The 13,984-nt window shown below is 39.1% G+C and overlaps 1 protein-coding gene across 1 annotated transcript; it reads right to left on the reverse strand.

The window, feature by feature from the left end:
• Positions 1 to 3,053: 3,053 nt before the first annotated feature.
• On the reverse strand, positions 3,054 to 7,561 carry LOC105044086 (translocase of chloroplast 120, chloroplastic). Its single transcript, XM_010921883.4, is given in 3 exon segments — positions 3,054 to 3,414; positions 3,417 to 7,076; positions 7,304 to 7,561. Coding segments are annotated over 2 exon segments (3,660 nt in total). The 5' UTR covers positions 7,027 to 7,076; positions 7,304 to 7,561; the 3' UTR covers positions 3,054 to 3,364.
• Positions 7,562 to 13,984: the final 6,423 nt, after the last annotated feature.

Genomic DNA, 13,984 nt, shown 5'->3' on the forward strand with positions numbered 1-13,984 from the left:
CAATATCCACAAGCAGCTCCAGAACGAGGACATTGACACCCCCCTCACCAAGGTCCACCCTGTCAAAAAGATCACCCTCATCATCATCTCCGGTGACCGCAGCCTCTATGGCAGCTTCGACAACAACATCAAGAAGGCTGAGTCCTGCCTCACTGACCACAGCCTCATCCCCTCCCTCCTACCCTCCACCGATGACGACGACCATGTCCCCATCTCCTTCCTCTTCTACCATACCCTCAAGACCTGCCAGCCCCGCTCCTGCTCCTTCACCTGCACTCCGATGTCTATAGCTTCCGTGTCCTCCTCCTTGAGCTCCTCACCAGCAAGACCCCCTTCCACAACCTCGTCAAGGAGCAATACGCCGACATCCCCCGTTGGGTAACAGTCTCTATGCAACAAGGAGAAGGAATTCGGGGAGGCATCACGGGGAGTGGAGGGTTGTAGGTTGGTGGAGAAGTGGAGCCCAATGATGGTGGGATAAAAATAATGTCCTCTTGAGCTCATTATTTTCATATTCCTAAAGGTTAAACACCCTTAAGTTTAATCATCCAAACATCTCATTCCCATCTCTACTGGAGTTTTACCCTTGAGATTGTTAAATCTTATATGATTAGCCTCAATCCCATAGTGCCCAAATAAGGCCTAAACTATCAATAATTATACAATGAAAGCATATTAGGGCAATGTTAAGTTCAACTACTACTATCAATGGCTGGTTAACTATGGTCAATCATTCTCACAATGCCTCTTGATCCTTCTAAAGAATTACTCAACGCCCTACACTTCACTATACTTTCTTAGAGTCCACAAAAAATACTGACACTTTTTTCCTTTTTATTTTCCATGTAATGCTGTTGCATACAACAATCTAGTCGAGATTAGCCTAGGCATGGCACCATAACAAGTGAGATCAACAACTAATTGAACCAGCCAAAAGAGCCGATCTCATGGCAAGTATGATGTTGTCCTAATACTGACAGATGTCTTTTTTTTTATTTATAAATCTAGGGTAATAAGATATATATATATTTTTTATTTTAAATATCATTCTTAGAACAAATTGTGCATTATCCACTGACAGCAGATAATGATCGTCTAATTGTAACTTTCAGATATACACACACACACACACACACACACATACATATATACATGTACACACACACACACACACACACACACACATATTGGTAACTTTGGATATCATATCAATAAGCCCCCTTCAATTTGTGTGAGGTTCCACAATGCAGTCATCAGAGACCGGGAGGCAAGCAGCCATATATGGGACAAGGAATGATGACCAGGAGAGGATGGATGGAAGAGAGAACAAGAGAGGCACGAGGTGAGACCTGAGGAAAGATTATGGGCAGATGAGGCAAGGGCCAAGTTTAAGAGTAATTAATTCTCAAACAACTTTGATTGATGGAATTGGCTAGATCATAGTTATATTCAACCTCTACCAGCAAGCGTACAATTCCACAAAAAGAGACATATAATGACAAGTATATGGAATTGTTTTTCTTGGACTAGGGTCCTGTTCTGACCTCTACTCCAGCACGATGTTTCTGCCAAACAGGGCTTATGAGTCATATTTTTTTGCGTGAAAATTGTCTGAAAAATTTCCAGTTTGATACTATATTAGTTCAGAAAATCTTTAATCCCCTAACAACTGAACCTAAGATCAGTCTCAAAGATTTATATGTGCTTGTCATGAGAGTGGAATCAAGAATCTAATATAATTGTAGAGACTTATCTAGGAATTCTTTTAGTGAAACCTCCAAGGCCCATTTAAATAAAGTAAAATATGTTTTTGTCTGAAATAGGCCAAGTCTGAGGCTTCATTTTCTCTTGCCAAAAACAGGCCCATTGTCCTATTTTGCACGGAAATAATAGTCTACAAAGTAACTTTGATAATATATTAGGTTAAAAAAAATTTTAATTCCTTTAGGTTAGGAAAATTTTTAGTTCCTTTAGGACCTAGACTTAGGCCAGACTTGAAGTGAAACCTTGACAGCAAGAAGCTCATGTTGCTTTCAACTTCCTTTATTCTAGCTAATGTCTCTTAGTAAAAATTCAAGGTGATGATCTCCAGGCATTTAACTGGGGTCCCCACTACTCTTTCATTTGCCTGTTAATAGTAGTGAAAGCTATCAGCCCATATATTCCTTCAATTTCCTTTCCTAAATCTGTTCCATTTCACATCTCAATCCTCAATAACTGAATCTGGAACTTATAAAAATTTATAGTCTGAGACAAGAAAACACTAGTTTAAAACCACTTCACAAGTTATTTTATACAAATCAAGAAAAGACCAGCAACATCTATTTTACATCCCAACCTTCAAAAAGTCCAAATATAGTTTAACCTTCTACCAATTATACTAATATATAATTCCTAAATCCAAATCCCAATACATGCATGCCTAAGTAGTTTCCCACATCATGTTGGTGTAAAGTTTCCTCCCGTGGCATTGTGACATTAAAAAAAAAAAAAAATCCAAAACTGAGAGCAAAATTGCTAAGAAAAGATTGGTTTGAAATACTAAATGCTCCATTCATTCTTTTGTCAATCTTACCTTTGTTCTTCTGAAAAAAGTCTTCCACACCTCCAAAGAGAAAGAAGAAATGAACTTTATTTATCCTTAAATTCTCATCCACCTTGAGTATCTTTAAAAGCTAGCTATATGGCTGCAATGACTTGATAAGCATCATATGCCATTGCCTCGTTGAAATTCAAACACACCATTCTACTCAGATATACAGAACTCATTCTAGGCCATATAAGTTTATATTCTGAGTAGTAGGTTTTGTCGATATATAAATAGATAGGAAAAAACACAATGATATGGTCCTAAATGGTCTTCCAGTCAAGCTTCAGAAAATCCCTAAACAGTTAGTCATCAATAATGATAAAACAAGCAAACTTCCAAATTGTTGTTCAACTTAGAAATTGTACTATATGTCATATCCTGGACAGAACAGAACCAAGGGGAAATATTTATATAGTATTAACAGATATTGATTGTGTAAAAGTTCAAGAAGAGCTCAATAATATAGAAAATCAAATGCTAAAGCTTATCATTTATCATTTCAGTACATAGTTTCAAGAGAATTTGCCCTCAAAGGCATGAAGTGAAAATCAAGCAATTTCTCCTAAGTAAGCTCTGATGAAATAGAGAACCACTAAGTCATCTAACAGACTCTGCCAGAAATTGTACCCTCATAAAAGCATAAAGAAAAGTAAAAATGCCACACAGAAGCTAGGCTTTACTCACAGTTGATGCCAAAAGCACATAGCCAGCCTTCTGACATTTCTTGCAAGTTCTGCTCAGCAGCTTCTCATATTTCCAAGGCTAGTTGACCTGCTACATAGACTGAGAAGAACCACATAGTGTTCTCTTGACATTTCTGAAAAGGGGACAAGCACAAGCAGTGCTATCTGAAGATGTTCTGAGCTATTCAACCGGATACCAATTTGCCCAGTCCCCCTGTTGCTCAGGTTTACATGGCCAATCACATTAGTCCCTCGTCCTACAGGAAGCTGAGACTGAACATTGCAGCCAATTGCCAGGTCCCCATGCCAATCAACAACAGAGAGTGCAAGAGTTGACAGATTCCGTCCGATAGGATAGTCTTTGTCCCTTAAAGTTGCCTCCAGACGACCGCCATAAGCTACATCACCTCGACCAGTCATTGCACCACCACTCATGAGCAATCTGAACCGTTTGTTAATTACCAGTTTGTCTTCAATCTTCAGGCCAGCTGACATTGAATCCCCTAGGAGGGTAACCGAAAGTCCAGCTGCTGTGTTGTTTCGCCTAAAATTATTAAACCTTGTTTCACCACGTAATGTGTAGGCCATATCCTTTCCAACACTCTGCATATCCAAGCCTAATGAAGTTGCTTTCCCTTCACCATGCTTAATTGAACTTGCCAGCTCCATTTGAAGAGTGCATTCCTTCTTATCCTTTGTAAGCTGGCCAGAAACAGATATTGGGATCTTATCTTTCACTACGAATAACCTTTCAACATTCAGACCCTCATAACCAACATCATGATCCCAACCCTGAGTTTCCAGCACTGGCCTGACAAGCCATTGGCTGGAAGAATCTAGAAAACGGTAGCGGTGGCTAGGGTTATCAGAATCAAAAGAAGTAGGCAGCGCCAAATCTGGCATGGGTACAGGAACAGATGCAGGACCACTGCTTTCATCTTCTAAGTTCTCATTATTGAAATCATTTGGTAGATCCTTAGCTGCCTCTGCCATTTTCCTCCTTAGCTTCCGATGCTTCTTCTCCTCCTTCAACTGCTTTTTATAGAACAGCTTCTCCCTGTAGTCCAGCTCCTCAAAATATGCCTTCTTCTGCGCTCGGCTCAGTTTTGCCAGTTGTGATTTCGTAAGCCGCTTGAATGGTGGCAACTCATCATAATCTGGTTCATCATCTGAGTCAGATTCCTCATCTAAATCCTCATCTAAGGTATCATCATCGCCAAACTGCTCCTCTGGCAACTTTAGTTGGGGTCTTGACTGAAGAAGAGAAGACAGGAGGAAGGGTAATGGAGGAACTCTTGCACGAGATCCAAAAGGTTTACCAGGTGGATTGTCCTGCAACTTCAGAAGCATGTTTGCCTCTGCCAAAATTTTTGAAGCAAATGAAAGTAACAAAAGTTGTGGCTTCCAGACTTGACCATTTGGCAAGACTCTCTGGCCAGCCCTGTTCATCCTGCATGCTGAATGGTTTTCCACCAAGGAAACTGGGTTCATAAGCCGCACATCACCAGCAGCCTGTCGGATTGCTTGCTGAACAACATGGGACCTCTGTGTCACAAACATCTCATAGCTCAAAGGACTACCATTTGGGCCATCGGGTGGAGCAGAAGCAGCATGAGTTAGAACAACAATAGCATTGAACCAAATAGATGCTCCAAATATGTCAGTTATAGTCCGCAAGAGTGGTACATCCCCATAATCCCTGCTCTGCATATCCAACCGATCAAAGTAAAGAACAATATCTGGAGGAGTCTTACTGATGAACTTCTTCACTGAGTAGAGAATCTTCTCATTTTGACGCTGATCTGAGGAGGAAGAGGAAAGTCCAGGTGTATCAATAACCCTAACCTTGATTCCTTGAACCATCCCTTCTATCTCCTGAACTTTCTTAGTACCCAGTTGGAAGGCATCTGTCTGCAACCTAACCTCATCAAAAATTGAATTGATGGTAGCACTCTTACCCACCCCAGTCTTCCCTATGATCATGATTGTACAAGAGAAGTCAAGGGGCTCCTGTCCAGCAGCCTCAAGCTGCTCTGCCATCACACTAGCTCGATCAAAGCTGAATACACCAGGCCGATTTGTGTTTCTTCTGAGTTGCTCCGCTAGCCCAAGCCTGTATAGAACTTGTGCAACAACTACATTGTGTGGTGTTTGACCAAGCCTGTGAGCAAGACGCAGGAACTTAACCCGGATCATCTGCAGCTTTTCACGGGTCTCATCATTCTCTTCTGCATCATCATTAACAGGCTCCTCAGAATGCTGAGATTGCCTTTGTGGAACAGAGTCATTTGCTCTGGGTTGCTGAAGAGAGCGAGCAGAAGGTTCCAGTAAGGGGGCAGAAGATCCAAGGCCAGCAGGACGAGATGGCAAAGAAGGCCCTCCCGAATTCTCAAAACGTGAAGTAGCAGATGGTGCTTGCTGACTATAAGTCTTGTCCTCATCATCTGTAGAACCTGAGTCACCTAAACCTTCTACCAATACAGATTGCTTTCCGACATCTTTGATAACTCCAGACTTGCTGTCAGAGCTAGGACTCTGCCCCCTGCCTTCCTTTGGGTGCTCTTGAATTCCATCTGTGATGGGAGGATTGGTGGATTCATCTTCCTTCACCACAGAAGCAAATGTCTCACCTACAAACCCATTATCCATTTTAGAAGGACCTTCTTCACTCTGCTGATTTATCGTCTGCTCATTGGGAAAGGTACTTGAGCGGACTGAAACATCCTGCATCTGATCAACCCCATCATCATGTGGAATCTGTTCCTTTGAGTCAGTTCCGCAACTCACACTGTTCTTATCGAAAACCACCTCGAGTGATCCTCCATTTTCAGTTTTTTCATAAACAGCTACATGCAGCCCATCTGAAATCACCTCATCAGGCTCACCATCATTGGAATTCTCATCAACAAACTCTTCTTTGCTATCCTCAAGAATCACTTCTCCATCATTCACAGGAATAGAAGAAACTTTTACCACATCTCCTACATTTTCACTGATAACATCATCTGCTTCCACACCATTCAATTCAGTAGGCATGGCTTCTCTCCTGTCTTCTACTTGTTTGAGAGGAAGAGAATGATCTGACTCTGCAGAAGCTTCCACCTCTGTTGCCCCTTGCTCTTCATAACTATGATCATTTACTTGGGCATCAATTGACTCATCAAACTTCTCAGAACCATTCAATTCAGTAGGCATGGCTTCTTTCCTGTCTTCTACTTGTTTGAGAGGAAGAGAATGATCTGACTCTGTAGAAGCTTCCATCTCTGTTGTCCCTTGCTCTTCATGTCTCTGATCATTTACTTGGGCATCAATTGACTCATCAAACTTCTCAGAAAAACGTGCTTCTTGTTTCTCGGAACTCTGATCATTCAGCAAAGCATCTGTTGACCCAACAAAATTCTCGGTATCAACCATTTCTTGTTCATCAGCACTCCGATCATTTACCTGCATATCTCCTCCTTCATCATACTTCTCCAGACCAATCGTTTCCTGTTCGTCAGGACCCACATGTCCCTTCTCACAGCGAGGTACTTCCACAATCCCCCTTTTATGTCCCGCAAAATCTTGCGAATCAGACCGCTCCTGTTGTGGCGGCTCCATCGCCTCCTCAAAAACCTCGTTTTCTTCAGAATCCTTCGCTTCATCCTTCGGCCCGTCGGATCCACCAGCAACTCCATCTACCGATTTCGGCAACGAGGCCCCATCCTCTGAAGCCATCTTCATCTCTCCCAACCGATTCTCCCCGTTTTCCATCAGACTTCAAAGATCCAGCACCTCAAAATCCTAGACTAAGCCTTTTGGACCTAATTTCCAAGAAATTACTAAATCAAATACCGTAAATAACACATACTCAAATAAAAAAAAATTAAAGGTAGAAGGATGATTGAATCAAGAACACATAGCCCAGTGCAAAATCCGTCTCAAATAAACAAATTTTCGGATCAAAACGGGTTCTAAGATCTAGGGTTTCCGTCGATGAATTCGAAGAATATTAGATTCAGATAAAATAGGGCGGAAGAGGGCAACGAACCTGGCGATGGAAAACGAGATCAAAACCCTAACTATTTCCTCCCCCTTCTGCCGTTCGAAATCCTCGCAGTCTTGGAAACGGGGAAAGCTCCGTTACCCCTCCATTCGCGATCGGCTTGATTTGGACTCGCTATCTAATGGAAGAAGCGACGAAAAATAATGACAGAAGGGAGATGGACGGAGGAAAATGAAGGGTCCGGGGATCGGACGGGCGACGCGAGGGGCTTCGCCTCGTCCGGCTTCGTGGGAAACGCCAAAAAAAGACGGAAAGAGAAAAGGAAAGGGGTGAGAAAATGTTGGGTTGGTGCCGTGGTCCGAGGTGCGTCGTCTTGTTCAATCACAGTGGGCACCATCAGTAAATCTGGAAATGGGTCTGGGCCATGGCCTATTTCCAGCCCAGCACCATTATAGTCATCTTATTCTCCCTAGTCTAACGAGCGGCGGAGCCTGACATTAAATATTGGAGAGATAAAATAATAATTTATTAATAATTTTTTAAATAAAATATTTTATAATAAATAATAAAATAAAAATATATATATCTAAAATTATTATCAAAATAAAAAAAATTATAAAACCACTGTTTAACAAGAAATTTTTAAATAAAAAAAATTGAAGAATAAATAAACAATGATTATTTATTTAATAAATTTATTATTTTTAATAAAAAATTAATATATAAATTAATTATATAATTTTTTTTAAATTAATAGATTCGTAATGTGTGTAAGACTAAAATATTGAGAGAATCAATATATATATATAAATATATAAATAATAAATATTTCAAAATTTTTTGAGAGGTAGTGGCCCGTTGGTTCCTCTTATGATCCACCATTAATTCCAGCATCTATCAAAAGTTCTCCTATTCTATACTGACAGTACAAATAAAAACTCTGGCACCGACAGATAGTGTTGGAGTTTATTTTCTTCATTTATAATTATTATCTTATTTTTTATTTTTTTTATGGCATATGACCTCCTTTTATATCTCAAAAAAAAAAAAAAGAAAATCTTCTAGTTTTTTTATAGTATCATTGCCTCCATTTGAAATCATGCACTGTATTTTGCTTACCAGTTACCTTGTTCCTATAATTTTCTCCTTCGATTGTCTTCTATGCATAAGGAAACTTTACTCAACATAATAAGGATGTGTTTAGTTTGCTATTAGAATTGAAGCCGAAATGAATTGAAATGGAAATCAAAATGGCTATATCCTTTGATTTGTTTGGTTTATAACCATATTTAGAATTAGAATCAGAATGGATTTGAATGTTAGAGGAGAATAAAGATTCGATTTTGAATGATTTTTTTATCCTTCTTTAGAATTTGAATAAAAATAAAATTTTTCATAACCAAAATGCTAGAATGGGAGTTAAGTATTTCCACTCTCATTGCAGAACTCAATTCTCTTCAACCAAATATGTCTTAAAATTAAACATCAGCTTACAATTATGTAATTCAACTTTTATCCTAAAATAAAACCTATGTTGCCTTGTAAACCAAAATAGCAACCTAAGAATCAAACTCTTTTTTTCTCCGTTTTCAGGAAAGAACGGGTCACTGTCCTTGCTTTCAACCCAAGAAAATAATCTCTCCAGGTCCCAAGCCCAGTTGGTTCTTTAGGAAAGAGAGAGCCATGGGACTGAGCCGCTAGCCCAATTAGCTTGGAAACTGAGGTGATCAACCACTTGATTCCTCACTGTGGAATGCTCGGAAACTAACGAATTCCAAATTTATAATTTTATGAATCACAGGACGCTGCATCACCAATAATCCACCATACAAAAGTGTCGAAATTGATTTGATACCATTACTAATCAAAATGAGACTATTACCCAAACTTTTCAGAGTTTTTAGGAAGTCTGCAATAGGAACTGGCCTGTTAGCAAGCGTGATTGCAAGTGCAGTTTTTTCTTCGTTTTTAAGAAAAGAGAAGGAAACCACCCAATCTATTGAGTAGGGGAGCGAAAAATTAGTATTAAAGATGTTTTATGAGCTGGGTAGAACTGTTGAACGTGATGCTCTTATCTTTAGGGGTAAAGAGAGAAAAATTGGTGAGCGTCTTCTTTCAGGTATGCGTTTCACTTTTCTTTCCTAACTAGCTACCAAGCTTAGGTTCCTGGATTTTTGTACCACTAAAAAAAAAAAAATAGGCCCTTCTATGGAAGACACATTGGAAACCAGATGAAGGCAACTGGCTCAATATCATTAGATTACATTCTGCTTGGCTCCCTAATAACAATGTAGCCACTTCTCTTTTCTGTTTCAGCATCTCTCTATCCATGGGAATTGAAACTTTATTATTTTAGCTCTGCTAATATCAAGCCTCTGTCCACAATTCCCACGCCATTTTATGAATGATCTTTATGTGCATTTCATCTGATTGTGTAATAGAAACAGTGTGTAAATTGGTTATAGTCATTATGCAGATTGCTATATCAGACCTTGCAGGGTGGAAGATGACTTTATTTTTAATAGCGTTTTTACGTCTTTGTTTCAGTGTAAACCTCTGCATAATTTTGTGGGAAAGGAGAGATATGCCATCATTTTTTTAACTTCTATTCCATGTTCAATAGGTTGTTGCCTTGTGGGAAAATTCAAGGACTAAGCAGCAGCCAGCAGTTCTCAACTTCTAACATCGGGTACATTAATTTTTTTTTTTTTTAGAGGAAAAAGAAAAACCTAAGATTGGCTTAAAAGTTTCAGAAACTGAACTTTGTTGATGGTAATCGAATACTTCATATTCACCCTTTTTGAGGAAAATTGTGCAGTTTAATGAGCCGAAATATATGGGAATTGTTAGCTGATCTGCTATCTAGAACAATCTTGAGAAAATGGTGGAAAATACCATGTCACACATTTTATCACGCCCCCGACCCGAGATTTGAATCGAGGGTCATGGCAACCGCCGCATACTTATAGATTACTTTTTCCATAAGCATGCAAGGCATCTCATCATGATATCTTCACAATTAGTTAAATAAATTTTTCAATATTTAATAATCAAACCTTAGTTCAAATAACAAATCAAAACTCAGTGTTCAAAAGAAAATAACTGTCTGACAAAGTCAGCACTAAAAATAAAACTAAAAGTCTTGAATCAATTCTGAGAAAAAATCATAAATCAATGAGTTAACTCCATCTCTAATCGCTCTCCCAACCGAAATCCCGCATCATGCTAATTTTCTGGATCTGTAAGAAAAACATAAAACTTATCATGAGCTAAATAGCCCAGTAAGCAGTGTATACCTTTAACTGAATAAATCAGGCAAATAATACTATGCATAACAAATCAATATGTAATTTCATGAAATCATATTTATACTGTCAATCATATATAAAAGTCAATTCATCATAATTTCTAATTATGCTTTTCTTCTTAATTTCATCAATTTCTTAAATTCTTCTTACCAACCATGACTATGACCACATTATCCCTGCGGCAGGGTCATAATACCGCGTATCTGCTTGCGGTGGGATGCGAATCATCTGGCAGCAAAATCTTTTGGAACCGCTGGTCTAACTGGCGGTTTTGTCGCTGGACTATCTGGCGACATGTCGCTGGTCTTACTGGCGACATAAATCCTCAGGACAGTCAATTGCCAACGTATATGCCCCGTTGGCGGGGTCCTCAACACAGTCAGGTTGTTAATTTCATATTGTCTTCCAATTCACTTATTATTTTCAAAATAATAAAATTATTTGATATTCAAGTCAAATCAATTATAACATTCTTTGAGATCATATATCATCATAATAATTGCTCAGCAAATAACTTCAATCATAAATAATTTTTTACAATTAACTTTCATCATAAATAATTCCAACAATTATTTCAATAAATAATTTCAATCACAAGCATGCATAAATTTATTTAATTCATAATTTACCAGATAAATTCAGTAAAAGTAAACACTACTTACCTCAAAAGAAAGTCCAAACTAGAAATTCTAGGGATCTCGAAAATCCTTCTCTGAACCTGATACATCAAATATCATATTTTAAATCAAAATTTCATCGAATTAAAAATAACTAAATTATTAAAATCTAATATCCCCACGAGGATCAATTCGTCGACAGCATCCAGGATTTTCGAACTAATCCATGGATATCCTAATTAAATTTATTTATTTTTTATTTTTATTGCTAATTTAATTAATTTTTTTTAATTAATTAATTAATTTCATAAATCCTAAAATCTAGAGAGAGAGAGAGCAAAGAGAGTTTCTCTTTCCGCCTTTTTTTTTTCTTTTCCTTTTCTTCTTTTTCTCTTTTTTTTTTCTTTTCCTTTTCTTCGTTTTCTTCTTTTTCTTCTTCTTCTGCTTCCCGCACCGGAACAGAGGACTCTTGGTCCTCCGGCCTTGATCGACCGTTCGGGCCGCGGCCGCCACGGCGGAGGCCGGCGGCCGACGGGGCCACTCCCCCGATCACGGAGGAAACATGGCCGGCGGTCAATTTTGATCGCCGGCGCCGGAAATTCATGAAAAATAAGCCCAAAAACAGGGGTCTTTCCCGACCAAAAATCGACGACGCTCGTCGCCGGCCACCACGCACAAGGGCATGGAAGGAAAGGGAAGGAAGAGGGGAAAAAGAGAAGGACTTACCTCGGCCTCCTGGGACCTCGTCGGCGGGCAATCACGACGGGATTCACAACGGTGTTTGCGGCTCTACTTCGAAAAATCAGAGAGAAAGTGAGGGAGAAGAGGCCGATGGATCAATTTTAAGAAGAGGGGAGACCTTCTTATAGAGGGTCCTAAGATTTTCGAGGGGTCCTAGGACTCCTAATAGGCTTTGGTCTCGTCGGAGAAGAAGACTCCTACCGGGAGTCTTCTTCCCGGTTTTACTCTGTTTTTTTTTTTTTTTTTCTGTTTTGGGCTTTGGGTCTGCTAGGTTTTGGGCTATAACATTCTCCACTTCTAAAAAAAAATTTCGTCCTCAAAATTTTTCATACCTGTAGTCTCGAAGAGCTGGGGATATTTTTGCTTCATTTCTTCCTCTAGTTCCCAAGTAGCTTCTCTTTCTGAATGTCGACTCCACTGTACCTTGACATAAGAAATATTGCGACGTCTCAGCACCTGTTGTTTACGATCTACAATCCGTATAGGATATTCTTCATATGATAGATCTTTTCTGGCTTGTACTGGTTCAAGTTCCACGATGTGACTTGGATCTGGTAAATATTTCTTTAACATAGAAACATGAAAAATATTATGTACTCCTGCAAGTGAAGGGGTAAGGCAAGTCGATAAGCCACCTCACCAACTCTTTCCAAAATCTCAAACGGACCCACATATCTGGGATTCAATTTACCACGAATGCCAAATCTTGAGATTTCTTTTGAAGGAGATACTTTGAGAAACACATGGTCACCAACTTGAAATTTTAATTTCCGTCTCCTGTTATCTGCATAACTTTTCTGTCTGCTTTGTGCTGCCCGAAGTCGTTCTTTAATTAATTGAATCTTCTCGACTGCTTGTTGAACAAGTTCGGGACCCAATATTCTTCGCTCACCAACATCATCCCAGTGAATCGGTGATCGACATCTCCTACCATATAAAGCTTCGTAAGGTGCCATACCAATGCTAGCTTGATAACTGTTATTGTAAGCGAACTCAATCAAAGGTAGATGCTCATCTCATGAACTCTTCATATCCAAAATACAGGTTCTCAACATATCTTCTAAGATCTGAATAGTTCTCTCTGACTGACCATCAGTCTGTGGATGAAAAGCTGTACTGAAGTTCAATTTTATTCCTAATGCCTTATGTAAGCTCTTCCAGAACTGTGATACAAATCTGGTGTCTCGATCCGATACGATGGTCACTGAAATTCCATGTAATCTTACAATTTCTTTCATATATAACTTTGCTAGTCTTTCCAAGGTAAATCCAACTCTAATTGGAAGAAAGTGTGCAGACTTTGTCAATCGGTCCACAATCACCCAAGCTGCATCATTTTACAGGGAGTCTTTGGTAGTCCAGTTACAAAATCCATAGTGATATGTTTCCACTTCCAAACTGGAATATCAAGAGGTTGAAGTAGTCCTGCCGGTCTCTGATGTTCAGCTTTAACTTGTTGACACACCAAACATTGAGCCACGAAATGAGCGATCTCTCTCTTCATATTATTCCACCAGTACATTTCTTTTAAGTCTCTATACATCTTAGTACCTCCCAGATGAACTGTATAACCGGTCTGATGTGCCTCCTGAAGTATTTCATGCTTGAGTGCTGAATCATTGGGTACGCAAATTCTGTTTTCGAACCTTAACGAACCATCTTCATGTATCTTGAATTCAGATTGAACACCAGCTTCCATTGAATTTCTTATTTTTATTAGTTGTGGATCATCATTTTGGGCAACTGAAATTCTTTCAATGAGTGTTGGCTGAACCCTCATGTTGGCTAACCGTACTGTTGAGTCATATATTCAGATGTCTAATTCTAATTTCTTATATCCTTTAATAATTGACTTTGGTGTATGATTAAAATCGCTAAATTTTCCACAGATTTCTACTAAGGGCATCAGCAACAACATTAGCTTTTTCCGGATGATAATGGATTGTTAAATCATAATCCTTTAATAGTTCTAACCACCTTCTCTGTCTCATGTTTAATTCTTTCTGTATAAAAATGTACTTCAAACTCTTATGATCTGTAAACACTTCACACTGCGCACC

The sequence above is a fragment of the Elaeis guineensis genome, chromosome 4, assembly GCF_000442705.2.
Source record: "Elaeis guineensis isolate ETL-2024a chromosome 4, EG11, whole genome shotgun sequence".
Taxonomy (NCBI): Eukaryota; Viridiplantae; Streptophyta; class Magnoliopsida; order Arecales; family Arecaceae; genus Elaeis; species Elaeis guineensis.